Source organism: Chelonia mydas, chromosome 1, assembly GCF_015237465.2.
Source record: "Chelonia mydas isolate rCheMyd1 chromosome 1, rCheMyd1.pri.v2, whole genome shotgun sequence".
Classification (NCBI taxonomy): Eukaryota; Metazoa; Chordata; order Testudines; family Cheloniidae; genus Chelonia; species Chelonia mydas.
This window is the reverse complement of record NC_057849.1, coordinates 38574054-38601450: the sequence shown is the minus strand read 5'-3', so window position 1 is coordinate 38601450 and position 27397 is coordinate 38574054. Positions and strand designations below refer to the sequence as shown.

General features: G+C 43.6%; 1 protein-coding gene across 2 annotated transcripts in view; it reads right to left on the bottom strand.

The window, feature by feature from the left end:
- Positions 1-486: 486 nt before the first annotated feature.
- The window catches only part of FDX1 (ferredoxin 1), a 48759-nt gene continuing 21848 nt past the window's right edge, over positions 487-27397 (bottom strand). For both annotated transcript variants that reach the window (XM_037890492.2, XM_037890497.2), the window contains 3 exons: positions 25090-25214; positions 13045-13174; positions 487-1732 (listed from right to left, as the gene is read on the bottom strand). In XM_037890492.2, coding sequence (XP_037746420.1) covers positions 1618-1732; positions 13045-13174; positions 25090-25214 — 370 coding nt within the window. In that variant the 3' untranslated portion in view covers positions 487-1617. The remainder of the gene's footprint in view (positions 1733-13044; positions 13175-25089; positions 25215-27397) is intronic.

The window sequence follows — 27397 nt, the reverse complement described above, 5'->3', positions numbered from 1 at the left end:
AGGGAGGAGGAGGACAGTGTGACTCCCTTTGATACTACACTCCCACCATCCTACAATGTTATTCACAGAGCAGTAACAGAAGAAAAGACAGAGCTCAATATCTATTTATATTTTATCTTAAATATATTTCCCTAATTTACCTCTTCTTTTTGTTCTGCTTATGTCCCACTGAGGCTTCAGAATGAATATACTCCTGCTGTTTTTTGTCAGACCACTCAACCAAGTATTTTTTTGAAAATACAAGTAAATGAGCTCTCTCATCAGAACATATAGGGTAAGGGATAAAGTCCTACATAGATTAAAAATGGATTAGGTAATAAGAATCCCTATAATAAAAAAAAGGTTAGTGTAGAGGAGGACCCCTGAAATCAGAAGTAGAATGAGTGTTTTTGAAATATTTAGAAGAGAAGGAATTCTTTGGTTATGTAAAAAGATGTTGATTCACTGTAAGAAGCTGTAGAAGGATTTAGTCAATCCTGGGTAATAGACATGGCAAATTAAGTTTATGGGTTACAGGTACTGCATAGTAAGAAAAGTAATTCTTTTTCACATATAAATGAAACATGAAAGAACCTTTTACATAAAAAAAAAAAAAATCTAGGGGTCAGTGTTGACAGCTCAGATACTGCACCTGATGACTATACTTAAGTACTCAAATGTAAATTAATGTTAGGCTATATACAAAATAAAGATTTCATCCAAATCTTAAAATGACTTTATAAGCTAATGGTATGACCATTGTATTTCATGGTAGTTGACTCACCTAATAACGTATGCAATGAAAACTGAAAAGGTAAACAATGATGGTAAAAGCATGGAGTTCGGGTTTTTTTTAAACCATACTGAAAAAAAAAAAAAATCTAGAAAGGGTCCAATATTTAGTGAGGACTTAATCCTATGCACACAGTAACTGTAGGATTCCCATAATGGGCAATGGGAAGATAAGAAAATTGCTTTTATCAGGTATTAAACACTATCATCAGCAGGACTGGACTGGACGGAAACATCATCTCAACAGTATTTATCATATTTTATCAAGATTTCCAGATTTAGGATAGGCCAGCTCCACCCGTCTTCCTAATTACACTTCCAGTTGTTGTGAAGGCACCATACCATCAACCAGCACATTAGCTCTCTTTGGATACACTTGTTTCTACTCCACCACATGAAGTACACAAGGAATTAAACAGAAACACAGTCTGTGCTACATTTGTCATCTGTCCAGCACCCTAACGTTTCTAGGCCTGAAACCCTAAAAAACAAATTGTTTTGAATCTATAAAAAACAAAAAACAAAAAAAACCCGTACTATTTTAGTGAAAAAGTCTGGTTTTCAAATACAGCTGAAAAAGAAAAGACTTCTTTACATAAATAAATCTATTAATGACTTCTCTGAGTATAATTTGGCCAACATTTTACAGTTCAGCTTTAACTTGTTAAAAAGTATTACCTTTTTTTAAGAATCAAAATAAGTGGTTTCATAAAGAAAATTAGAACAGAATTAACATTGATAGTCAAAAAATAACTCCCATGATTATGTGAGTTCACATTTAAACATTTAGAAATAAGTTATAAAAATAGTTAAAAATTTCATGAAAAGCTCTGAATAAGTTTTATTTTAGGAATTCTTGCTCATATCTATGGATTGTCTAGCGTCAGCAACAGCTTCAGGTACTCGAACAGTCATATTGTTCATAAATTTCTTCAAGCAGATCTGGCAGCCCAAACGTGATCTGTAACAAAGAACAACACTATGTTTAGTTCTAGCCATATACTTATGCTGATGGTGTTATAACACTGCAGTCACAAAGCATGGGGTTTAAAATCTGATCTTTCAGAACCTATTCACATGAGACTTAGTACCGTTTACCCTTCTCTCCCCCTCCAAAAAGTGCATTTGTAAAAAGCTGGCAGGCTGTAAATACTGTAGCATAAAGATGCAAAATAATACAGCTAAAACACAGTTAATGTAGTCCTTAATGTGAACTGGTAGATTGTGTTACCTTAGAGGGAGGGAAATAGGTTTTTAATTTATATGTAAGATTGTGATCCTGCAAGCTGCTCCATATGAGTAAACCATTATGTTCACTGAAATCAATGGGGTTCTGCCTGGGTGTATGCACATGATAGCTTTAAGGAGAGGGGTCTAAGTTTGAAAATCAGCAGCGTGGGGTAGTTAAAACCTATGGAGCAGATTCTCAGCTAGCTTAAATTGTCATAGTTCCAATGAAGTCTTCAATGAGCTATGACAATTTACACCATCTCAGAATCTGCACCACAGAACCTCTTCTAAGCTTACGTAACTGGTTTTAAATCACTAGTAATTTGAGATTTTCTCAAGTGGTTTATGTGACACAAGTTGGTATTCTCAAGTCCAGTTTCTAGAGGAAAGTCTAAATCACATTATATAGCAACTGGTATAAAAAAGGGCTACATTTTCTGATGATTCAGGCAGATCACAACTAGTGAATAGTCACAGAACTATGCATGGGGGCATGGAGGGAGAAAAATCAGCCTCGATTTGTACTTCTACCTATTCTTTAGCTAGGACCTCACTCTTCATTGTTGTCAATTCAGAAACTTTATTTTAAAAAAAAAACAATAGAAATAGTGGAGTGAATAGATCTGGCACCCAAGTAGACTGAATGGAGTAAATATTTTCCATGGGTTATTAGGCTTTGCTTTTGTCCTTTTGATCCTTTGTCATACTCGGAAGCTCTCTCTCAATGCCCCTTTCTTTTTTTTCCCCGTCTCAGCCTCCTCATTTCCCCTGCCTCTTTTCCCCTCTGCATATATCCTAAATAAAACTTCATTTAGCCTGCTCAAGATTAACCAAGGAATACTGTATTTTCCCAATGCTTTAACATCCACTCTCCTCATCCCGCCAGCCTAGTTTCTGCTCTCCACCTCATTAGAAGAAGTGCCCTCACTAATGACTATTTCCTAAGACTCTTCTCCTCAATCTCTTTGTCGGAGTGCTGGATCACCATATGCCATATTGAATCCTACTGACTGTGACACAGTGCCTCTTTTCTATGGTCACGTGGCAGCAAGCAAAGAAAGGATTAGTGAGCAGGCAGAAAAAGTGAAAGGTCCATGTGCCTTTGGATGGGGGGATGACATGTTGAAGCTGTTATCAGATGTACTCTAAACAGAACTAATGAACAGTCCAGAGCTCTACAGTAATAGTAAATAATCCAGAATAAAAAGGAACCCGAGTTTCCAAGGGAGAAATGCGATTCTGTTCTGCCCAAATGGACAATCTTTTCTATTTAGCTTCATGTATCAAATTTGTGGTGCCTTTTCTGCTTTGGATCAAATGTTGATACTAGCAAAACAGCTCCTTTTCACTACAATCAACCAGCCAGCATGCATGCTGAGAGATGCAGTGAAGCTGGTTTGGGATGAAAGATCTGTCCATTGTTCTGGGAAATCGTGTGCAGGATCTGAGGTAACGTTACTGATGGTCAGATATATAGCTCAGAAGATCTGGATACCAAGATTGCTTAGGGACATCGAGTGCTATTAGGATCATTAACTATCTTGCCTGAGCTTTTCAATATTAGAGGGATTGGTGAGGAAAGCATCTAAGTGAGAGCCAGGGCTCACACGAGCATGCATACACACCCTCTCCCCTGAACAGAAATTTGGACAATGTTTATTTCTGTTGCAAATAAATCCATGACCCTATTTGCAGAAAACGTGAATGACTTGAGTCCTTGATTGCCATGTGATTGCATATGGACAATAGCCTGCTCAGGTAATCTGCTAGGGTGTTTTGTAATCCCAGAAGGTTCAGAGCTACTGAAGCGATTTGATGCCCACTGCACCAATTTGACAGCTGAATCACTTCTTGGCAAAGGGTGGACAACTGGACTCCTCGAGTGGAGGTGCTGATTATACCAGAGTCCCAGGGTGAGGCATAGGGAACTCCCTCAACTGTACTGTGGAAATACTCGGTGCCTGAGTTGAGGTAGTGGCCAGTACGAAAGAGCATGTCCTCGCATAACAGTACTGACTCAGGAAGCATCGTACCATGAGATCACTCAATACCGTGAACTCAGAGGCAAAAAGGTTGGTATCCCGAATAGGACACTAGATATTAATGGCAGCAGGGTGGCAGACGCTGAAGATGCGGATACTGAAAAGACTGGTTCCAGTACTGAGAGCACCAATTATGGTATCACAATTTCAGTACAGACAGGCTGAAACTGTTCCTTAGACAGTACCACAACTCAGTCACTGGAGTCTGAGGATATCAGACAGACATATTCTGGGACACATGGTATTCTTGGGGTGAAATAAAAGACTAGCGGCACAGCTGTGTTTAGCCCAGGTCAGCTGACTTGGGCTTGTAGGGCTCAGGCTGCAGGGCTAAAAACTGCTCTGTAGATATTCAGGTTTAGGCTGGAGCCCAAGCTCTGGGACCCTCCTCCCTTGCAGGGGCCCAGAGCTCAGGCTCCAGCCCAAAGCTAAACATCTATATAGCAATTTTACAGCTCCACAGCTGGAGTCACCTGACCCGGGCCAGCTGCGGGGGTTTAACTGCTGTGTAGACGTACCCTTAAAGGCAGTAAAATAAGGTGATTTGAGCCTCTTTTTCTTAGCAGCTCCCTTAGAAGGCGACCTCTTTCTATGCTTTCCCAGAGCAGTGCTTTCTCATACCCTCCTCAGTAGCCGACAACAAAGACCTGAAGGCAGGAACACTGGATAGTCTTTTCAGGAGCAGGAGCCTGGGTGCTATCAATGGAACAAGAGCTTACCAAAACACGTTCAGAGGAAACCTGTTCTCTTCCACAAGGGTCTTGTTTATCCAGATCAAAAAAAGGTCTTACTAGACAAGCCCATGAGAAGAGCTGTTTAGGAGAGCTTCTCTTGCCTCTGTATTCATTTAGAAAACAATCTGCAGATTGGATATTTTTCAGGGATATGCCCTTTCCCAGACAAAACAGAGACATCTGATATCTATCACTAAGGGGCATAGCTGCCTCATAAGAGGGGCAATATTTAAGACTGGGATATTTGAGCTTAGCCATAAGGACTGAAGACCAGTATTGGATATAAGAAAAACAAAAACCCTATGCTAACTACCTACACACTGATCTAAATATAATGTAACTAAGGGATAACTGAAGGTAGCCAAGTAGGCAACAAATAGAAAAACTGCTCACAGTTCCATCTCGCAGCCATGACCCGTAGCAAGGTATTGAGGGAAGTTTGGCCCTCCCCTGCCCTTTATGCAGGGAGGGTGCAAGGGTACTCAGGGCACACACATGACCCCCACGGACACTGCTAGCCAAAAGACTGCAATCTGAAGTGCATGGAGTATGTATGCAACTGGGGAAGAATACATATAAACAATCATCTGAAGAACTACAGATAGTCTAAATACTGAAGCCAGTGTTTGAGGCTTTCAGTTGTGCTTTTACTCAATTAGGTTGGCTTTTACTCTTTATTTAAAAAGCTAAGTTTGGAAAACAAAACAGGTAGTTCATCTCTAATAATAAAATATGAAAGTAAAACACCATTTCAGCTGCTGATAAGCACTACTGAAAGCCTAGTTGGCTAGTAGTTTTAATTTTGAAACCTGGGCTGGGGGGAGAAGCAGAGCATCAAGAAAATTCCTAAAACCTTTTAAAAGTAATCCCCCCCCCGATAATTAGCAAGGTACCCCAAATGTAAGACTTTGGCTTGTAATTATAGCTAGAAGTTCTAGTGCCAAAATTGCAAGAGCAAAACGGTGCATTTCTTTATGTAACAATGGTTATAAATAATTGAAAATAATTTAAAAATATATGCATAGAAGCAGAACTTCAGATAAAGAGGACATGAAGTTATGTATTCAGTGGTGTTTGGTAGAGCTATAGAGCAGTTTTCCTCTGCATACAAAGGAGTCTGATGATGCAAACCTCTCCCATCCATCTGTGATTACTTGTAATGAAATCCAGGGTCAGTTGTGCTATTAATACATATTTTCTCTTTACACCTCAGCAGTATAACGGAGAAAGAAAGCATATAAAGCAAGGAATTCTGGGTTATATGTGACAGTGAAGGAAGGCAGTGGGTTGAATAGCTCAGACACACACACAAACTCACTCTCCTGCTGGTAATAGCTTATCCAAATTGACCACTCTCCTTACAATGTGTATGATAATCAAGGTGGGCCATTTCCAGCACAAATCCAGGGTTTAACAAGAACGTCTGGGGAGGGAGGGGTAGGAAAAAACAAGGGGAAACAGGCTACCTTGCATAATGACTAAGCCACTCCCAGTCTCTATTCAAGCCTAAGTTAATTGTATCCAATTTGCAAATGAATTCCAATTCAGCAGTTTCTCGCTGGAGTCTGGATTTGAAGTTTTTTTGTTGTAAAATAGCAACTTTCATGTCTGTAATCCCGTGACCAGAGAGATTGAAGTGTTCTCCGACTGGTTTATGTTATAATTCTTGACATCTGATTTGTGTCCATTTACTCTTTTACGGAGAGACTGTCCAGTTTGACCAATGTACATGGCAGAGGGGCATTGCTGGCACATGATGGCATATATCACATTGGTTGATGTGCAGGTGAACGAGCCTCTGATAGTGTGGCTGACGTTATTAGGCCCTGTGATGGTGTCCCCTGAATAGATATGTGGGCACAGTTGGCAACGGGCTTTGTTGCAAGGATAGGTTTCCTGGGTTAGTGGTTCTGTTGTGTGGTATGTGGTTGCTGGTGAGTATTTGCTTCAGGCTGGGGGGCTGTCTGTAGGCAAGGACTGGCCTGTCTTTGGATAAGCTATTACCAGCAGGAGAGTGAGTTTGTGTGTGTGTGGGGGCGGGGGGGTGAGAAAACCTGGATTTGTGCTGGAAATGGCCCAACTTGATTATCTTACACATTGTAAGGAGAGTGATCACTTTAGAGTGATCACTATTACCAGCAGGAGAGTGGGGTGGGAGGAGGTATTTTTTCATGCTTTGTGTGTATATAATAAGATCTTCTACACTTTCCACAGTATGCATCCGATGAAGTGAGCTGTAGCTCACGAAAGCTTATGCTCAAATAAATTGATTAGTCTCTAAGGTGCCACAAGTACTCCTTTTCTTTTTATTAAAAATATAGGGAAGGATTAAGACAAAAACAGTAGACAGGCAAGGAAATTAAAAAAAAAAAATACATGATTTAAGAAACTGAAGAATAAATAGGCAAAGGATTAAAAAGAAAAAAAAATTAAGACGTGCATCTAACATTACCTCAAAACATTTTGCTTGACTGTTGCCCTTCTATTCTCTCTCAGTCAATCAGTGTACAATACACAGGCACAGCAATGCCCATGCATTGCACATTGCAAGCTCAAGGCCTCAGACTATAAGCTTTTCATGGCATGGGCCATATCACCCTATGTGTTTGCACAGTACCAAGCACAGTGATCCTGATTGGGGTTTGTGGGCAATGCCGTAACTCCTCACTTAACGTTGTAGTTACGTTCCTGAAAAATGCTACTTTAAGCGAAACTATGTTAAGCGAATCCAATTTTCCCATAAGAATTAATGTAAATTGGGGGGGGGGGGGGTTAGGTTCCAGGGAAATTTTTTTTTCCAGACAAAAGACTATATCTATACACACACACACACACAGAGTATAAGTTTTAAACAAACAATTTAATACTGTACACAGCAAATGATTGTGAAGCTTGGTTGAGGTGGTGAAGTCAGAGGGTGGAAGAGGGTGGGATATTTCCCAGGGAATGCCTTACTGCTAAATGATGAACTAGCTCTCAGCTGAGCCCTCAAGGGTTAACACATTGTAGTTAAGGTAGCCTCACACTCTCCAAGGCAGCACGAATGGAAGGAGGGGAGACAGTGACACACGCCGTGTGTGTGTGTGTGAGAGAGGGAGAGAGAGAGAGAGAGAGAGACGCGCATTGCCCCTTTTAGTACGCTGACCCCACTCTAAGTACACTGCCTTTTAAGCAGATCAGCAAGTTGAGACAGCAGCTGCTGCCAGCAAGTTCCCTCCATCCTGAGACTTGTCATGTCCGCCCCCTGCTCTGTGGGGATAAGGTACAGAAGTGGGGGGAGGGAAGGGGGACATCCTGACATCAGCACCCCTCTTCCCCCCCACTCTGCACAGCAAGCAGGAGGCTCCCAGGAGCAGTTCCAAGGCAGAGGGCAGGACAGCACAGGGCAGTGGGGGGAGGGACAGCTGAACTGCCCGGCAATTCACAGCCTGCTGGGCGGCTGCCGCACAGGGAACTTAGGGGAGCTAATGGGGGGCTGCTGGTCCATCCTGGTTCCAAGCCCCCACCAACTAGCTCCAATGGGCTGCTCTTTCTGCAAGCAGTGGACAAAGCAGGCGGCTGCCAAACAACATTATATGCCCAACTTTAAACGAGCATGTTCTCTAATTGATCAGCAATGTAACAACGAAACAACGTTAACCAGGACGACTTTAAGTGAGGAGTTACTGTACTGCAACAGAAGTCATATCAGTTGCACTTAAGGACTGAGGGGAAACAAACACCTATAAAATAGTATTTAATATTCTTATTTAAGCATTTCATAATGTTCTTCCTGTAATTTAGCAATACCATTAGCAAGATAATATTCAAGTTCATTCACAAATAAAGGCATTTATTAAGACACCACTTTTTTTTTTTTTTTTTTTTTTTTTTTTAAAGAGACTAAGTGACACCTGACATGTCAAAAAAGTTACCTCCAGCATCATTTTAGACCAATAAAAACATCAATTTTACATGTGCAACCTTCCACGTAGGACCAACATTAACTTTATTCACACTGCATCTATTTCAGATATACTGATTTTTGCAGCGCCAAGCTATAGACAGTCTCTGACTTTAGCCTAGTTTCACTGGACCAAAAGTAACTAACTCCACCAAAACAGTCCCTGCCACCAATTACAGTAACTCTGATGCTAAGACTCACTAACTCAGTTCATTTACTCATTACATGGGAAATCCAGCTCCAATTACTAGAGCAACGATTCAGAACCAGCAAAGATATTCCAAGGAGCCAGACATTCATTAGCACAACAAATCATTCTGCTATCTTAATAAAAATATCCTGCAAATTATTCTCTCCCTTTGGGTTTGCTGGAACAAAAGAAAGATTTTTTTTTTAAATGAAAAAAAACTTTTGTTTAGGAAAGACTCCCATTTGAGGATGATTTTATGGACTGGTTTCGTGAAGAGACAGAACAGGTAAATTAATGAGTTCTATTAATTTAATTTTGAAAGACAACACGGGTGAAATTTAACCCTCATATTAATGGAATATCAGTATATCCCTGGAGGTGAACTGCACTTCAGAGAAATGGGCTCATAATGACAATCAATCAGAAGAGGGTGGCATCCTTTCCCATGCTTTACTGAGGTAGCTAGAGCAAACAAAGGTGGCAATACGAAGACACTTGTTCTTCACTTCCAACTAGATGAATATATTATAATACTCAAGATTAAAGATTAACACCAAATAGTAACTTTATTTTGAATTTGAGAGACTATAACAACTTTAGGAAGATTCATCCTCAACCCACATGGTGGGTTAAATCAGCAATGTTCTTTATAGTAAATAAAAACAACCAGGCTAAATGTCCTTCTCAGTCTAATGTTACTTATTTGCCAATCTTCACTAGAGGGCAGTAGCTAGCAGTGAAAAAATACACAGATACACAGTTGTGGGGGTAGGGCAGAGGTGGGCAAACTGTGGCCCGCGGAATCGTTCTGCCCGGCCCCTGAGCTCCTGGCCCGGGAGGCTAGCCCCCAACCCCTCCCCTGCTGTCCCCTCTCCCCCGCAGCCTCAGCTCACTGCGCTGCTGGCACAATGCTCTGGGCAGTGGGGCTGCGAGCTCCTGGGGCAGCGCAGCTGCAGAGCCTGGCCTGACCCGGTGCTCTGTGCTGCGCGGTGCGTGCCGCCAGCCACCGGTGCAGCCGTGCCGCTAGCCACTGGTGCTCCAGGCAGCGTAGTAAGGGGGCAGGGAGGGGGGTTGGATAGAGGTCAGGGGCCGGGGGTGTGGATAGGGGTCAGGGTGGTCAGAGGGCGGTCAGAGGGCGGGGAACAGGGGGGTTGAATGGGGGCAGGAGTTCTGGAGGGGGGGGCAGGGGGGAAGGAGTGCCAGGGGCAGTCAGGAAGGTTGGGGGTTGGATGGGGCAGGAGTCCCAGGGGGGCCGTCAGGGGGCGAAAAGCAGGGGGGGTTGGATAGGGGGCAGGGGCTGGGTCACACCTAGGTGTTTGGGGAGGCAGCGCCTTCCCTAACCAGCCCTCCATACAATTTCTGAAACCCGATGCAGCCCTCAGGCCAAAAAGTTTGCCCACCCCTGGGGTAGGGGGGTCAGAGAAGCCAAGAAGAAACCAGATGAAGCTCTGATTACTGGTCTAATGCTTTAGATGAAGAATTGTGGTGGTCTCATGTGGCTCCTGGCCTAGAGAATCACCTTTAACTCTGACAGGTTTCAGAGTAGCAGCCGTGTTAGTCTGTATCCGCAAAAATGCATCCGATGAAGTGAGCTGTAGCTCACGAAAGCTTATGCTCAAATTTATTAGTCTCTAAGGTGCCACAAGTACTCCTTTTCTTTAACTCTGAGAACATCATAGGTGTCTGCTTTAAACAGGGATATAATTTTAAGATATAAATTGATCTCAAGTTGGTTGCAAGTTCTTTGGGACAGGGACTGTTTGTCTGTACGGTGCACAGCATAACAGAGCCCCAATCTGATGGGTACACTGTAATGAAAATATTTAACAGATTTCTCATTAAGTTCCTCTATCAATACTTTTAGAGTCTTTGTGAATGGTTCAAACAATTATCTTTAACCAAATATATTTCCCTTGCTGAAACTTTCCCAGTCTAGAGATTCACCTGCGAGGAAAACCCATGCATATTATCATCCTAGCAAAGTTAGCAGGCTTCTCTCTCTACCTAACAATTATATCGCCGTAACAGGCCAGACAACCTATAGCAAATGCAATAGAAGACATAAAAGTTCTCTCCTACTGTTGGTCTGGTCAGCCATAAAAAGCCACCCTCTTGAGTAGACCATAGCATCCTTGGCCAGAGAAGCAATAGCTACGACAGGTAAACTGATGAAGTATAGCTTGCTTTAGAAACTCTGAAACTTCACCATCTTGCTTCCTCTCATTCAGATTTTTTTTTTTTTTTAAACTGCCTGAGCTATCTGTTTGGCATTCTGCTCCTTAGTCATTAAAAGAACATTGCTCTAAAGCCTTAAATAAAAGGTGGTTAAATCAAAAACATATGGTCTTGGAACATTCTTTCCGGAGTCTGTTCCCCAAATAGCTCTGGCCCAGAGTCTAAAGTACCTCTTTCTCAATGGAGGAAGTAAACAGAGATGGTAAGGGTGAAGTAACTATGTTTAACAGTCTTACATTTTCTTCTCCTTTCTTTTTAATTTTCTATTTAGGGAAGGGGATGGGGAGGAGGATGAAGGAAAGGAAGCAAAAACAACTCTCTCATAGCTTAATGTCTTAGTTAGGAGACAAATCCTAGAAACAAATAGCAATTAAAAAAAATATTTGGCTGACCAAAAGCCAGGCAGAGGGTGAGGAAATGTCTCTGACTAATTCAGAAGTCCCATTGATTGCAGGGAGGAAGGACGCTTGAATTAGACCCACCTCTTTGCAGAGTCAAAAAACTGTTTTGGGATACATCCAAAGCCCACTGGGGGGGAGCGGGAGGAGAAAACAAAAACAAAACAAAAAATCAGTGGAAAGATTCCCAAAGACATCAATGGGCTCTGGATCAGGCCTTTTGTGAGGCCCACCTCAGATAGAATTAGGCCTTTAAAACAATTAAATGAAGTGCTTGTCTACCTTGTTCTCCTGTCTTTGAGTCTTCACAAGGAAAAGCTGATCATATACAGCCTTTGATAGTTGGGAAAATGTATTCATATGTGTAGAGCCCTGTGCAGATATAAATTTATATCCGCAAGAATCGGAGGGCTCTCCTGAGAACTGCAGTGGTGAAAGGAGAACGTGGGGCCACTTCTCTCAGGAGCCAGCACACCCCTGCCTGCAGCCCTGACCCTGTCCCTTCCACATAGTTGTCTGCGTCTCCTGTCTGGGGGCACGAGTGCCACTTGAACACAACAGTGCGATCAGGGACAGCTGCCAGCGAGCCTGGTGCCCGTCCCAGTGGGCGGGACTGGGGTGCTACAGCTGCTGGCATGGGGCACTGGTCGTGGCCCCATGTTCTGCTCCTTTCACTGTTGCGGATCCTGGGAGAGCCCTGCAGCTCCGCCGATACCGATTCATATCCGCGGATTTAAATTTGTATGCCTGCTGGGCTCCACATATATGGAGGTAGGGGGAGAGGAGTTGATTTGCAGCTTCTCTAGAATAGCTCTTTAAGGGGTAGTTGTCTCCCTCAATGGGTAGTACATAATTCCTCGGTGTGGGTGAGTGACTGAACCCCATATGTTGAGCACAAGACTTTTTTTTAAAACTTCCTTGGGCTTTTTGAAGCACTGTATTAAAGAGTGCTTGTCTGTGTTCACCTGAATGCTATAACAGACTAACGCTAGAAAAGGTTAACAGGAAAAGGTTTTCGGCAGACAAAGAAACTTGCTTAAAACTAAACAACAATCATATATTTTTTGCTTTTGCTTTTATAGATGGCTGCTAATTACCTGTTCCAAAATGGCAACCCGGTGTTGTTCAGAACCTCTACAGACAAAGTTAATATGGTCCAGAAAAGCAGAAGAAAGAATATAAACAGGAGAGCAGTAGCAGAACTACTAGTAGGATGCTTTGTTTATACTGAGCTACATGATAGCTCTGTGCAAGATCATCTGGACACTGAAAGGATACTACTGAGGACTGGCAAACACTCTTTAGTTTGGCACAGGTGCCACCTATGTAGTAAACTTCAGCTAACCAAGAAAATCTAACCTACTATTCCTTTCTATGTAATAGATCCCAACTATTTATTCTCATTTGATTGAGTTATTCTAGCGACATTTAATTCTTTCCTGCCCCTTTCTCCATCCCTTTCTTTCAGCCCGCTGGCATACTTGAAAAGTCTGTGCCTTACGTTTCTGTCAGTCCATAGGCTAGGTCCAGCATGTCCATCTCCTCATCAGTAATTGCATCTAATTTCTCAAATATGTGATCTTCAAAGATTAAGTGGCAAGTGGAGCAGGCCAATGTTCCTTCACATGCACCTGCAAGACAGACAAAAGTTTAATAGAAATACTGAGTTTTATATAAAAAGAAAAGGAGTACTTGTGCCACCTTAGAGACTAACAAATTTATTTGAGCATAAGCTTTCTTGAGCTACGGCTCATGCTCAAATAAATTTGTTAGTCTCTAAGGTGCCACAAGTACTCCTTTTCTTTTTCCGAATACAGACTAACACGGCTGCTACTCTGAAACCTGAGTTTTATATTCTTGCAGAGGTTCATGGGTTCAACTGCACTCACTGCCTCTCCCTCCTCTGAGCAGCCAGGTCTGGATGCAGAGCGGGGCCTCTCTTGCTTTCATTCACCCACTGAATTGGGAGACTACATCTGCCACTGCATTATAGCACAATTTCAGTAGAATACCTTACTAAACAATGAACTACTTGTTAATAAAAGTCAACCACTGAGTAATAAGAAAAGTTAAAGTGCCAAGATACAACATGCTATTTATTTCCAACAAATTCTTGTGTTAAATCAGAAGTCTTATTAGGCAGCATAGAGAGCATTACTTGATCCATCCACTTTTTCCTCAGACATCACAAGCCATATGTACAAATATATTTACTGTAGTTTTGTTGAATTTATGCATCCAGTGTGAAAAGAAGAAACTGAACTATAAGGCAGGGCTAAAGAATAAGTAGTACCCTATCACAGGAATGTGAATGTTACTTAAACGACTTAAAAATGTGTGATATTTATATCTTATTTCAAATATATAAAGGGCTTGAAAAATTCACTCAGTGCCCACCAGCCCAAAGAATAAGCCTAGTAACCAGAATGCTTCCAACACCAATATTGTCGTGGCCCTCAAAGCAAAACCCATTTTGATAATTAAGTCCCTCTGGTAATGTCTTTCCACATTGTATCAGCATCTCCTGGACTTGCCAAGAACAGTCCCCATCCATGGTACTCCAGACAAAAATCCATGCGGCCACATGCTACAATTTCAGGTCTGGATGGATTATCTGACTATGGTGCTGTGAAATCAAGTCCAGGCAGTCTAGGAGCTGAATGAATACCGGAGCAGGTCTGTCAGCCAAAACTGCTGGGAATGAGTAGGGGAGCTATGAGGAGGATTGTGGCTCTGTGTGGTTTAACTATGAATAGTGCCCTGGGAAGATTGTTGGAAAGGCATATAGGAGGTCTTGACTCCATTACAGAAGGAAGGTTTTCCAATGATAATCTTCTGGACTCCTCCTACCCCCTCTGGAAGAAAGGTTCAGATTCTTGATATTCTCTTCAGTGCTAAACTGGTCTTTCACAGGAATTCCCTCCTTCCCCCCAACAATGGAATTAATCAGCTCTGTGATGGTTCACAAGTGACCCTTTATGATTGGTAACAGATTTTCTGCTCAAGAAGTCCACCAAATTGTTGTTGACTTCCAAGAGACGACCCTTGGGGTAATCCCATATCAGCGGCACCATGTTTCACAGCTTGATGACTTCCAGTCAGAGGGATGATGAGCAGGCTCCTCCTTGCTTTTTTATGTAGTGCATCACAGATGTGTTATCTGTCAGGATCTACACCAGGGAATTTCAAAGGACACTTGGGAATGCCATACACACTACCCTGATGCTTTGAGTTCCAGGACATTTTTGTGAAGTCCAATGTCTTCTGGGGGACCAGGTCCCTTGCATTGAATCAGGTGGGCTCCCCAGCCTGTGTGATACATCCACAATTAATGTCTTTATAAAGGAAGGGGCAGAGAACGGTACACCTCCTCGTATATTTTTGGGTTCTAGCTACCATCTCAGCTCTTCAATCACATGTGGTGGCACTAAGACCTTCTTATTCATCTTTCTCCAGGGAGTAGACTGACCTGAGCCAGATTTGAAGGAGCAGGAGGTGGAGTCTGGTAAGTGACGTTACATACATAAATGCCGACATATAGCCTAACACCCTAAGGAAGTCTGTACCATCATGGTCTGGTTTGATTTTATCTCAAGTAATAGTAATTGCACTAGCAGGAATCTGTCCTCAGGCAGATACACGCTTTCAGACCTGAAGACTCAATCATAGTTCCTATGAACGCTATCGTCTGTGATGGGATATGAGAAGATATTTTGATAGTTCACCAGCAGGGCTAGTTGGGCTAACAGAGCGTGTGTGCACGAGCGCATATTCTAGACTTGCCACTGTCTCCTGCTGGGATCTGCCTCTGATCACCCAACCATCCAGAAAAGGATACATAAGAATGCCCCTACTGCTCATGTGGGCCACCACTATTGCTAAGAATTCTGTGAAGACTCAGAGCCATGGAGAATCTACATTGCAGTACCTTGTAGAGATATGATTTGGCCACACTGTAAATATGAGGTACTTCCTCTGGCCCCACTGTGAATACGAGGTACTTCCTTGTGTACCTCTCTCTGGTGGAGAGATATGTGGAAATATGCATCCTGTAAGTCAACAAGAATGAATCAGTCTTGAGCCTGAAGAGATAATTACCCTCCTGAATCAGAGGTAGCATATGTATTTGTTCAGTCCTACCCATGTCTTAGATATAGGACAAAGACACTTTCTTCTTTGGGATAAGGAAATACCAGGAGTAGCAGCCTCTTCCCCTATATTCCTGAGGTACTTCCTCTGTGGCACCTAGAGGAAGCAATGAGCAGGCCACTTCTTTTTGTGATGAGCTTGTGAGAAGAGGATGGAAATGAATGGGGTAGCCCTGGATGAGGATATCCACCAGCTGCTTGTCAGCTGTGATAGTAGTCCAAGTCTGGTGGAAGGGGGCAAGGTGGTGGTAAGTGCTAAAATGGCTCTCAACATTCCTACCAAACCTGTCACCTCCTTTGTGACCAAAGGAGCACAAAAGAAATGGGGTCTCCTGGAGTACTGGGGCCTCTTCCTCTCAGGTACATGGGCTGTAAACACTGGGAGTAGGACCGTGTCCTCTGCTGAAATTGGGTTTTATTTGGCTTTTACATTTGTGTAGATTCCCAAGGAATGTAGAATGGACTGAGAGGCTTTTAGTGAATGGAGCACTTCATCTGTTCTGCTTCTAAAGAGCTCCATCCCTTCAAAGGGCAAGTCCTCTATGGTGGCTTGACCTCTTTTGAGATGCCTGATGCTAGCAGCAATGAGGATCTTCTAATTTTGATGGCTGTAACCATGGCCCATGAGGCAGCATCATATGCATCCTTGGCTGTTTGTAACACTGCTCTGGCCACCATCTGACCCTTCTTTGTAATCTTTCTATCCACAATTCCACAGGAGAATAGGGAGGAACTGAAAGGGAGTGACTCTTTCCTAGATGAAGTAGTTGTATGTTGCAAACAGGGCCTGATAGGTTGCAATGCAGATCTGCAACAAAGTGGAGGAATGTGCCTTGCGCCTGAAGATATCCAGTTTTTTAAATCTTTTTTTATTTCAGGGTGCCCTTCGTGGAGCACCTTGTACTGCCAACACCAGAGACTCTGGATTTAAGCCAGCACAGAAGTGTTTAAAACCCTCTGGAAGGAGCTGGTAACTTTTTCCATTTGTTTACATGTGCCAAACAGAGTGGCCGGGCCTGACGCAGTGCCTTCACTGGCTCAAGTATGCAGTACACAGGGACAAAGACAGGTGACAGGATCCCTTGTTGATCAGCAGGGCAATCATGCCAGGGTTCATAGAACTCAGTATGCCAAATAGCTTGCGGGACTTAACTTGTATCACCATTGTTTCAGTGTTTATTATTATTATTATTCGTATGAGACATGAAGAAGCCATGGATGCCTGGTTTAAAAGAGATGAAATCGGTGTTCCAGAAACAGCGGCGTGGATGGTGAGGGAGGGGAGAGAGGTGTGGGGTTAGGAATGGTGGCATGAGGGAGAGGAGATGGTGGCAGGGACAGTTGTGGGAGATGGAGAAGATGGACATAGTGGGACGGCCAACATTGGGGCAAACATTACCAAAGGAAGGAGGTGGCCAAGGGCCTTGGATTTAGAACTGGAGATCCTGGTATGCCTGGAAGTGATCAGCTGTTGGTACTGGAGCCAACAGCACTGCCTCCATTTCATCTAGTGACAGTGTTGATGGAGGTTTCTGCTGTCCCTCTGTTGCCTGCTCCTGGAGGCTGACGTCAAGCTTTGGTGTGGATGGGCTGGCTAACTATGCTGCTGGAAAGCAAGATCTGCTCCAGAACTTACATGATGATAGTTTGCAATCAGGCCAAAATGGCCAAGAAGGTGTGCTGTAAGGATACTGGGTCAGGTTGCAGATGGTGCCCCAGTCTCACTTGAGGTGGGGCCTGAAATGGGGGTCCCTGGAACCCTCCCTGGGGATGCTCTCCAAAAGGTAGAGAAAAGGGATCCCTATCCAATGTGGTAAAATTGGTGAGACGTATCCTTCCTCAAACAGGGGGTTGGAGAGTGATACAGCCTCAGTGCCAGCTGCAGATTCTGGTGTAGATGATGTATCTGGCTCCTTTACAGCAACATTATGATTTGATAAACCGATCTACAACTTATGAATTGTGTTTGATCAGATGAAATTATGCAGTTGTTACCATGAAAACTGCTGTGTCATATATGACCTCTGTCTTTGTGTATCCACCACTGCAGAAAAATATTTTAGCACAACTCCCAGGCCTGGGATAATAGCCAATTGTTAAGGACCTATCAGTATCTGGGGCAAACAGTTCTCTCCAACTTATCTGCAGGGAGGAGATAGCAGAAAGAATGGAAATTCCCCAAGAAGGACAAAGAGATGGGGGTGACAAAGCAGGAGGTTATAAACAGACTCAGGAGGGAAGACTGGGACCCACAAGGGAACAGACCAGCCAAGGAAAGAAAAGAATATGTCGGAGAGAGGCTCTATGTTTCAGAACCCGTGTCAGGCACTGCCCGTGTAGGACACTGGACAGCCCCAGATGAGACTGACCCCGCCCAAAAAATACTCTGAAGCTATGACAATACTGAGGTAGGGTCCAGGGAAATGTGTATTGGATTTATTATTTTTGTACAGATCTCTTTATTTCTCATGCTATTAAAGAAAGAATAGTGTTGTAGAATCTTGTGCAAAGTGTTAGCATGTTTCATGTGTTACACTATTCATATGCCCCTTCAAGTAGTAAACTGTGGACTTCCACCACCATATGCTGGAGTTCTGTGGAAGGATGTGTTTAAGCTATGGGAAGAGTCTGGGAGTCAGCACTGACTCTAGGGCAGAGGTGGGCCACATCCGACCTGCGGGACTGTCCTGCCTGGCCCCTGAGCTCCTGGCCGGGGAGGCTAGTCCCCGGCTCCTCCCCTGCTGTTCCCCCTCTCCCGCAGCCATGTGGGCAGTGCTCTGGGCTGCGTGCTCCTGCCGGGCAGAGCGGTAGCGTGTCTAGCTCTGGCTGGGCGGCGTGGCTGCCAGACATGCCGCTCAGAGTGGCATGGTAAGGCGACCGGGTGGTTGGGATAAGGGCAGGGGGCCGTTGGATGGGGCGGAGGGGCGGTCAGGGGACGGGGAACAGAGGGCGGCTGGACAGGGCAGAGGTTCTGGGGGCGGGCAGGAGACAGGGAGTGAGGTCCCATTGGGGTGGGGGGGTCCTGGGAGGGGGCAGTCAGGGGACAAGGAGCAGGGGGGAGGAGGGGAGGGTTGGATGGGGCAGTCACGGGGGCAGGGGCCAGCCTGTTTGGGGAGGCACAGCCTTCTCTACCTGACCCTCCATACAGGTTTGCGCCCTGATGTGGCTCTTGGTCCAAAAGTTTGCCCACCCCTGCTCTAGGGGCTGGGAAGCTGTAGCAAGTGGTTGCAACTCTCAGGAGGGAAAAGTGCCAAACAATCTGCACCCTGAAAGCATGCCTAGACACCTCAAGATGGGGACAATGCTTGGTTCCTGTTCAGACTCCAAAAGCTTAAAATACCCAAGGATTCAGTTGTTGGATCCCCTCACAGTACTCTGATGAGGGGCCAAACTGAGGCACTTGCCCAGACCTGTAACAGATGCATCTCAGGCCCTTGATGGGTACAGTCACCAATATCAGTACCCGGGTTGGCACACGGTCTTCTTCCCTGCACGGTGCATGTTCAAAACTGCAAGCCAGGGAGGATGTGTCTCTGGATGACTAATGCTTAGAGTCCTCCTGGCAGGACTGTCCTGCGTGGTACCTGGAGCCAAGCTTATACTCCATCTGGCCTCATCTCTCAAAGTTGCCCTCTGGTGTCAGGGGCACAGGTGCCAGAACTGCCACTGTTGGCTCAGAGGCTGCCAGTACTTTCTCTGATACCTTTTTCTCTCTAGATCCGGGAATATGGTGTCCACTTAAAGGAGTGCTGGCTGATTAGATGTTTGGCTCTATCTGGTGGTTAACATTTCCTCTGGGTCAGAAGTGACTCACACAACCTGCTCTAAAAGATGTAGCTTGAGCCAAGAGTTTCTGGACTAGCAAGTCCTTGCAGAGAAAGACAAGCACAGAGAATACCTATTTGGGATGTGGCTTTCTCCCAAGCAGAACAAGCATCCACTACATTTGTTAGTAAGGGGGATGAGCAGGGTTTGAACCCAACAGCTTAGAGTCTGTCATGACATGTTGCGGTTGATACCAGGTGTCTCAACTTGTACAGGGGACAATGTCCAATTAAAAGAAGGGTAGAAAACAAAGTTCTTCTCAAATTTGTGAAAAATGCAAGTTTTGAAGCTCTCAAAAGAATACCTGGTCAGACACTTGCTACATTCCATCTTGCTGCTATTGGCAGTAAGAGGAAACTAAGAGGATCGTGGCTGCTCTTACCTTTGTCCTCGCATTGGAGCATAGATGGCACAAGCCACATATGACTGCAGTGGACACTGCAGTACGAAATATTCCAATCTAGCTGTGGCGCACATGAGGTGCATTCAGAGCGAGATCCACACTGACACGTACTTGAAGAATCACCCAGGGTCTAGAAGGCACCACAGAGCAATTACCCATCAAAACTAAAATGCTGTTGGGAAGAATGATTAAATAGAACAGATTTTCCATTCTGTAAAAAGTAGCATTATGCCTCTAGATACTATTTGACTTCACAGTTAGGAAATAATACTAAAAATTGTTTGGCTGGCCAGCCAAACAAGTTATTTAAATTAGCCACACAAATAGAGGAAATAAATTTTCAGTTGAGATTATGTAATCTCATTACACTGACCATTCCATTTAAATAATTAATTTTGTTAAACAAGTAGTATTAAGTGAGGTGGTTATAGTTAAGTATCCCTATAGCACGATTGCTGCATCTGGATTGCCCCCTAGTGACCAAACTGCACTCCTAGCAAAGGTTTTACAAGACCAAGTACTTCGATACATAGGATTGTTTTAATAAAACAGAATTTCTTTAAACATTATGTAGGGTAGCCTCACACAGCCAGATTGTGATTCTCCCCCCCGCCCCACACCCCACCCCAGTTTAATTTGCTCACATATTTATTTTGGCTTCTTAACCTACAGACCACCACTTTTTGCTTCAAGATTAACAAGGGATATTTTTATATAGAATACAAGCAGAGTAGCCACAGACCTATATGCTGTGGTATTTAAGGTATTAGATGGTATTTATAATTCTTAATAGAATAACTATAATATTTTGGAATGTGTTACAAATTTAACTAAGCCAATCATTTTAGTTTTAAATGATCATGTTAGGAGTCTATTCTTCTCCAATATGTATGCAGTTTCTATTGACCTGAACAGAGGTTCTACAAGTGTACCAAGGAGTTTTCGGATTACTGACATCACCAATATGTTTATTTACACGCTTTTTAAACAAGACTGAATCCTGCAAATTGTGCACCTCACTAGTCTAGTTAACTCTATTTTGTTCCTCTCTAATTACTGTATTCCTATCTCAGTCACTCATATCCATCTTCTCCCACTCCCTCCTTTTGTTTATTCTAGCTCTAGTCTCAAGCCCCAATCCGGAAAGTTGATTTGTCTGGGCAGATCCCTGGCCATGCAGAGCTCTATTGCCTTCAGTGGAGCTCAGTGGTTTGCGTACATAGACAACCTTGCAGTTTGGGGTCAGACTGTGAGGCCTTCAGTGCAAGGACCAGCTCTTATTTAGTTTATACAGTGCCCAGTATAACAAGGCCCCAATCTGATATGGGCTTTTGGATGCTATTATAAAAATTGGAAACCATTAATTTGGATCTCCACATGATACTTAGTAAAATTACGATTTATTTGCCAAAGACCCAATCCAGTTCCACTGAAATCAAGGAGAATCTTCCCACAGACTTCAGTGAGCACTAGATGAGGTCCTAAATTACTCGCTTTTGGCCAGTGACTTGATGTACTATTGCATATACAGACTAAGCAATATGTACCTAAACTTTGCAAGATGATTAGACAACAGGAAAACAATAGATAAGATTCTTATCTAGGAATTACAGAATATTACATTCTGAATATTGTAAAATGGATATTTTATGAAAGAGAAAAGTTTTAGTTCAGTAAATGAAATGAAAATATATAGCATTTCCTGAAAAATATGGAAAAGCTAAGAGATGTTACTTCAACGGCTTGGATATTTTAGTCTACAATCACATTTTATTTTTTGTACAAGAGACACACAGGTGAAATTCTCCAGTACAATTGGCTGAGGGAGAAGGAAAAAATGTGACAACTTAGTTTCCTCTTACATCTGCCATCAAACTCACCCCAACCATAGTTAAGTACTGCATCTCTGAAATGAAACCTAAACTGCTACTTTAGTACATTAACAGAGCAGATTTATTGACACTGCCTCCGTTATTGTTGACTATTTATTCCTACTTCTGTGACTCAAAAAGCAATACTGGCTGGTGGCTAATGTAACGGATTAGTAATACTTCCACAGCATCATAAAGGAGCTTGGTGCTTTACTATTCATAAAGAACAATTCCAAGACTGCCTCTGGATCAAGCAGAGGCCAAAATTATGAAGTCAAATCAAATCCTGAATTCTGAAATACTCCAACTCCTCCAGGAGTTGGGGAAGTGTCATTACCATTGTACAAGGCATCGATGAGACCTTATCTGGAATATTGAGCACAATTCTGGTCTCCAATGTTTAAGAAAGAAGAATTCAAACTGAAACAGGTGCAGAGAAGGACTAATAGAATGATCAGAGGAATGGAGAACCTGCCTTACAAAAGGAAGCTTAAGGAGCTTTGGTTGTTTAGCCTAACCAAATGAAGAACGGTGGAAGATAAGATTGCTGTATATACATACATCAGAGGAACAAACGCTAGGGAGGGAGGGGAGTTATTTAAGTTAAGGGACAATGTTGGCACAAGAACAAGTTGATTTAAACTGTCCATCAACAAGTTTAGGCTTTAAATTAGATTAAGGTTTCTGTGAAGTTCTGGAACAGCCGTCCAAGAAGAGCATTGGGGCAAAAAAACCCTAACTTGTTTCAAGACTATCAATAACTTTATGGAAAGGACGGTATGATGAAGTTGCCTACAATGGCATATGGCCCATCTGCGACTGCTATTAGCAAATATCTCCAACAGCCAGAGATGGGATGCTAAATGGGGAGAGCTCTGAGTTTCTACAGAGAATTCTTTCCCAAGTGTCTGGCTGGTGGGTCTTATCCACATGGTCTAGGTCCAACTGATCACCGTATTTGGGATTGGGAAGAAATTCTCCCCAGGTCAGATTGGCAGAGATCCAGAGGTATTGTTTTTTGCCCCTTCCTCTGCAGCAAGGGGCATGCATCACTGGCTGGCTTGAACTAGAGTAAATGGTGGATTCTCCATAACTTGAAATCTTTAAATCAAGATTTGAGGATTTCAGTAATTCTTCCAAAGTTTATGGGTCTATAACAGGAGCAGGTGGGTGAATTTGTGGCCTACAACGTGCCAGAGGTCAGAACAGATCACCACGATGGCCCCTTGTGACTTTAGAGCAGTGGTTCTCAAACTTTTTTTCCACGGACCACTTGAAAATTGCCGAGGGTCTCACAGACCACTTAATGATTTTTCCAAATGTTGCTTGTACTGTTAGCTAACTATTGTAAAGCGCTTTAGATAAAAGTGCTATATAAAAAAAAACCTTAATAAACTTTTTTGGTTCTACAAATAAAAGCTTACCTTTCTAATGTGATGGATGTGCCCTCTCTCCCCAGCCACAGCAGCCACAGAGCTGAGGCTGGGAAGGAGGGCTGTCTCTCCCTGGCAGCTGCAGCCCTGGAGCTGGGGAAAGTTGCCTCTTTCTCTGGCCACCGCAGCCCTGCACGTCCCAAATTCCTCCCACCCACTTTTCTCACCCCCACTTCCCCCTCCCACCTACCCCCTGTTCCCCCCAAGGCCACTATCTCACCTTACATGTGCGTCTTCTCCAGGGTCCAGGCACCTAATCAGTGGAGCCGCGCAGGCATGGCTCCACTAATTAGGTGCGTGGCCCTTCATTCTCTTCTGTGCAGCCGCTCAGACACTCATCTTAGAGGGAACTATCTGCAGACCACCTGAATGGAGCTTGCGGACCACTGGTGGTCCGCAGAACACAATTTGAGAATCTCTGCTTTAGAGTCTGTTGCAAGATTCTTTTGGGATACACACCTTTTCCAAGAGCGGAATAAATTTTTTCTACTGAAGTCACCTCTGTGCTAAGTCATGCCAGAATGGCTCAAGATTCACTGACACTTTTTCAGGAGCAAATATCTGACATTGTGTGTTGCCCCCCGCCCCAACTTCATATCACTGATCTTCCTGGTCTCGTGAAAAATTCTCCCTAAATTTCAACAGCCCCTTTCAAGGGATTATCTGATCCTTAGACTCTGCCCCAAACAAATAACAAATGGAAGAGGCAACTTCTAAATCCTACATGGTGAGCAATCTGGCTTTTTCTAGTGGGGCGGGGGGAAGGGGGCAGAGGAGATAAGTTTCATTCTGTGGAAGCACTCATCTGGAGGAACCAGTTGGCACCCCAGTCTAACAGGTGGAGACTGCTTATTCCACGTCCTGAACAAACTGGGAAAGACAAGGAGAGGGAGAAGCCAACAGAAGTGTGAGAGTTCTCTCCCTGCAAAAACAGGTACCTAGAAGACTACTCAGAGCATTTGTGAAACAGACTGGGAGAGACAGAGGGGAATAGGGACTCTGGTTCCCTTAATGAAACTCTGTGGAAAAGGGGAAATACTCCTGACCACACTTCTCTTGGGAGGAAGGGAAAGGAGGTTTTTTATCCCCTCCGCCCCAACCCCTCTAAAAAATAGATATGGTTTCCTTGAAGGCAGAGTTTAATAGGATGAAGTTGAAATAACTGAACTGGGATGAGTAAAAGGGTTTCCCTCCATCCCTGTGCACAGAAGCTAAACTGTGTGCCCATATCTGCAGATGGCCTTAGCTGGTTCCTCCTCTCAGCACTTACATTCAACAGTGATGGGTGTTACAGATAGTCCTACAACAGATGAAGAGGAGTTAAAGTGACAGTAGAGGCAGAAGGAACTTGCCATTGATGGGAATATGCCAGTTCTACAGATTTTGCACCTGTAGGAATAGTTAATCTCCTAATGGCAGTAGCTATCTGTGTAGCATCTCTACAGTGGGCAAAACAGAGAAAGACTCGGGCTCCAAACAGATTGCTTGAAAGACATAGGAGTGAAAATTTTCATGGCAAAAACTACTTGTTATTAGAAGAGAGCAGTCAGATGGAGTGCATCCCCTTCAGAGAAAGTTCTATAGCTAATGTTGTTTAAAATTCCATTTTGAGATCTGTCTGCAGAGATCTCGTGTAAATTTTTAAAAACTTCAAAGCAAATGTTTCCGTTTTCCAAAAAGTTATGTTGTATATTAAATAAATGCTAAATATTCTATGCAGCCCCAGACAGAAAAAGAAAAAAGTTAGACAAATTCTGAAGTTTCCAAAGAAGATAATTATGTTTTTAGACACATCCCATGCAAATGAAAAAATTGGTCATTTATACTTTAAAAAATTAAGTACAGTATTCAAGTGATTTTACTTACCAAATCCATCTATGTCTAGATTCTTATCAACAACAACATCTAGCAGCGAGTCCCCAACTTTCCCTTCAGCTGTTAGTTTGTCACCATCACGGTTTATGAAGTGGACAGTTACTTTATCTTCTGAGCTGAAAAATAAAAGCACATCCTTGTTAACTATTACTAAAGCATATAATGTGATTGGCAGAAGAATTTTAGAGCTTTATGGTAGTCTACCAATTTTAAAGAAGCACCAATAAAACACTAAACATTACCAAAAGTTTTTAGCACAAAAATCCCAGGAAATAATTAAGTTTGTCACTCTTCATGACAAAGAAAGTATTTCCTGCTACATCTTGTACAGTGCTGACCGCACCAACATAAGAAATAAGGAATAACAGCTAAGTTTTGTGTTTTGTCATCATGAATGATAGAGAGAGGGAAGAGTATTAGATCCTGAATTTCCCTTTTTTCCATAAAAGTTAGAGCTATTTTATTTCAGACACAGGCTAACTGACGAAATCCCTTCGTTGAACGCCACTTCCAACAGAGGATATGCAAAGAGTGGCCCAGGACAGACAGGAACGGAGGAACCTCATTCACTGCTTACATGACATCTGATGGTCTGGCTTCAGAAGTACATCAACTGAATTAGAGGGGTAGCCATGTTAGTCTGGATCTGTAAAAGCAGCAAAGAGTCCTGTGGCACCTTATAGACTAATAGACGTATTGGAGTGTAAGCTTTTGTGGGTGAATACTCACTTCGTCGGATGCATCCACTACATGCATCCGATGAAGTGGGTATTCATCCACGAAAGCTTACGCTCCAATACGTCTGTTAGTCTATAAGGTGCCACAGGACTCTTTGCCGCATCAACTGAATTGTTTACTCAATTCCAAATAGTTATATCTGTGCAACCCCAGTGTCGAGGACACTGGGGCATGGCCACTAGATAACTCGAGGGGATGGAAGACCACGAGTGTCGATGAAGCCCCCTCGCACTAGGCCCAGGTGTCCTTGGCCCCCACCTCCCGCCTGGGGGCACTCGCAGCAGCTCTGTGTACTAGGCCCAAGTGTCCTTGGCCCCGCCGCCTGGAGGCGCTCACAGCAGGTATGCTGAGGATCTGCAACAATATGTTGCAGAGTCAGACTGCCTGAAACTAAACAAGGCCAAACAGGGCAGATATGGAAGAAAAATGCTGAATAAAGCAGCTTTATGTATAGTTTAACAAGTGATACAAAAAACAAGGGCACTAGCTGGTAACTGGATTGGCTGGCTATATGGATACTTAGGGCAGCTTGCTATTGGATAAGTATGCTGAAGAAAGGATGTATAAAAGCCTGTGTAACTCCCTGCTCTGTGTGCAGGATTTGAGATTCTATTCTCCCTGTACCTTTTTGAAGCTTCAAATAAACTTTTCTGCTTCTCCACCCCGTTGTGATTATTGGGTGAAGCACACCAGGTAGCGAAGCAATCCCTGCTGTTGTTTTGCCTCTCGGCACTGGGTGCTGGCAACAGCTTTTGGTGTCCCTGGGTGGGCGACGAGGCTGCTATTTAGCCTTGCCCGGACCCCTCCTGGAGGTCGAGGATTGTGGCGAGAACCGACGCCCAGCGCGCACCGGTGAGTTCATCGGGGGCCTCAGAGGAGACGCGATTTGATCGACCCCGGAGGGCACAACGGTGCAACGCACTCATATAGTGGAGAAGCAGCTGTGGACGACAGTGAGGAACCGGTCCCTTGGACATAGGGGAGAAGCAGCTGCGGATGACAGTGATGAACTGGTCCCTTGGATAAGGTAGGAACCTTTTGAAATCCGGATTGTATGCTCTGTTGGAACCTGGGGACGTCCAGAGTTACCCTGTAGGTATGGGACAGGGACAGAGCTCGGGGGTTAGGGCACGGTGTATGCCCCTAGAGTGCATTCTAGCAAACTGGAAGGTATTTGGTGCGGATCCGATGACTAAGAGCCAATTAAAACGATTCTGTACAGTTGACTGGCCTCAATATCAACTAGGGGACCAGGAGTGGTGGCCACCAGGAGGGTCAATTAATTACAACACGATCCTCCAATTAATTTTGTTTTGTCAGCGAATGGGTAAATGGAATGAACATTTGTATGCACAAGCGTTTATGGCTTTAAGAAATAGAACAGAGCTGTAATTCTGCAGAGCTGTAATTTGACTCCGACTGGTTCAGTAGTAGCTAATGTTAGTCCCCAGGCCCATACCCCCACTGTAATGGCAGAGCCGGTGTCCCCTTCGGCCCCCCACACCCCCACCTTATAAGGGTAGGATGCCTCGGGTTACAGAGATTGCCGCCTTGGTGGGAC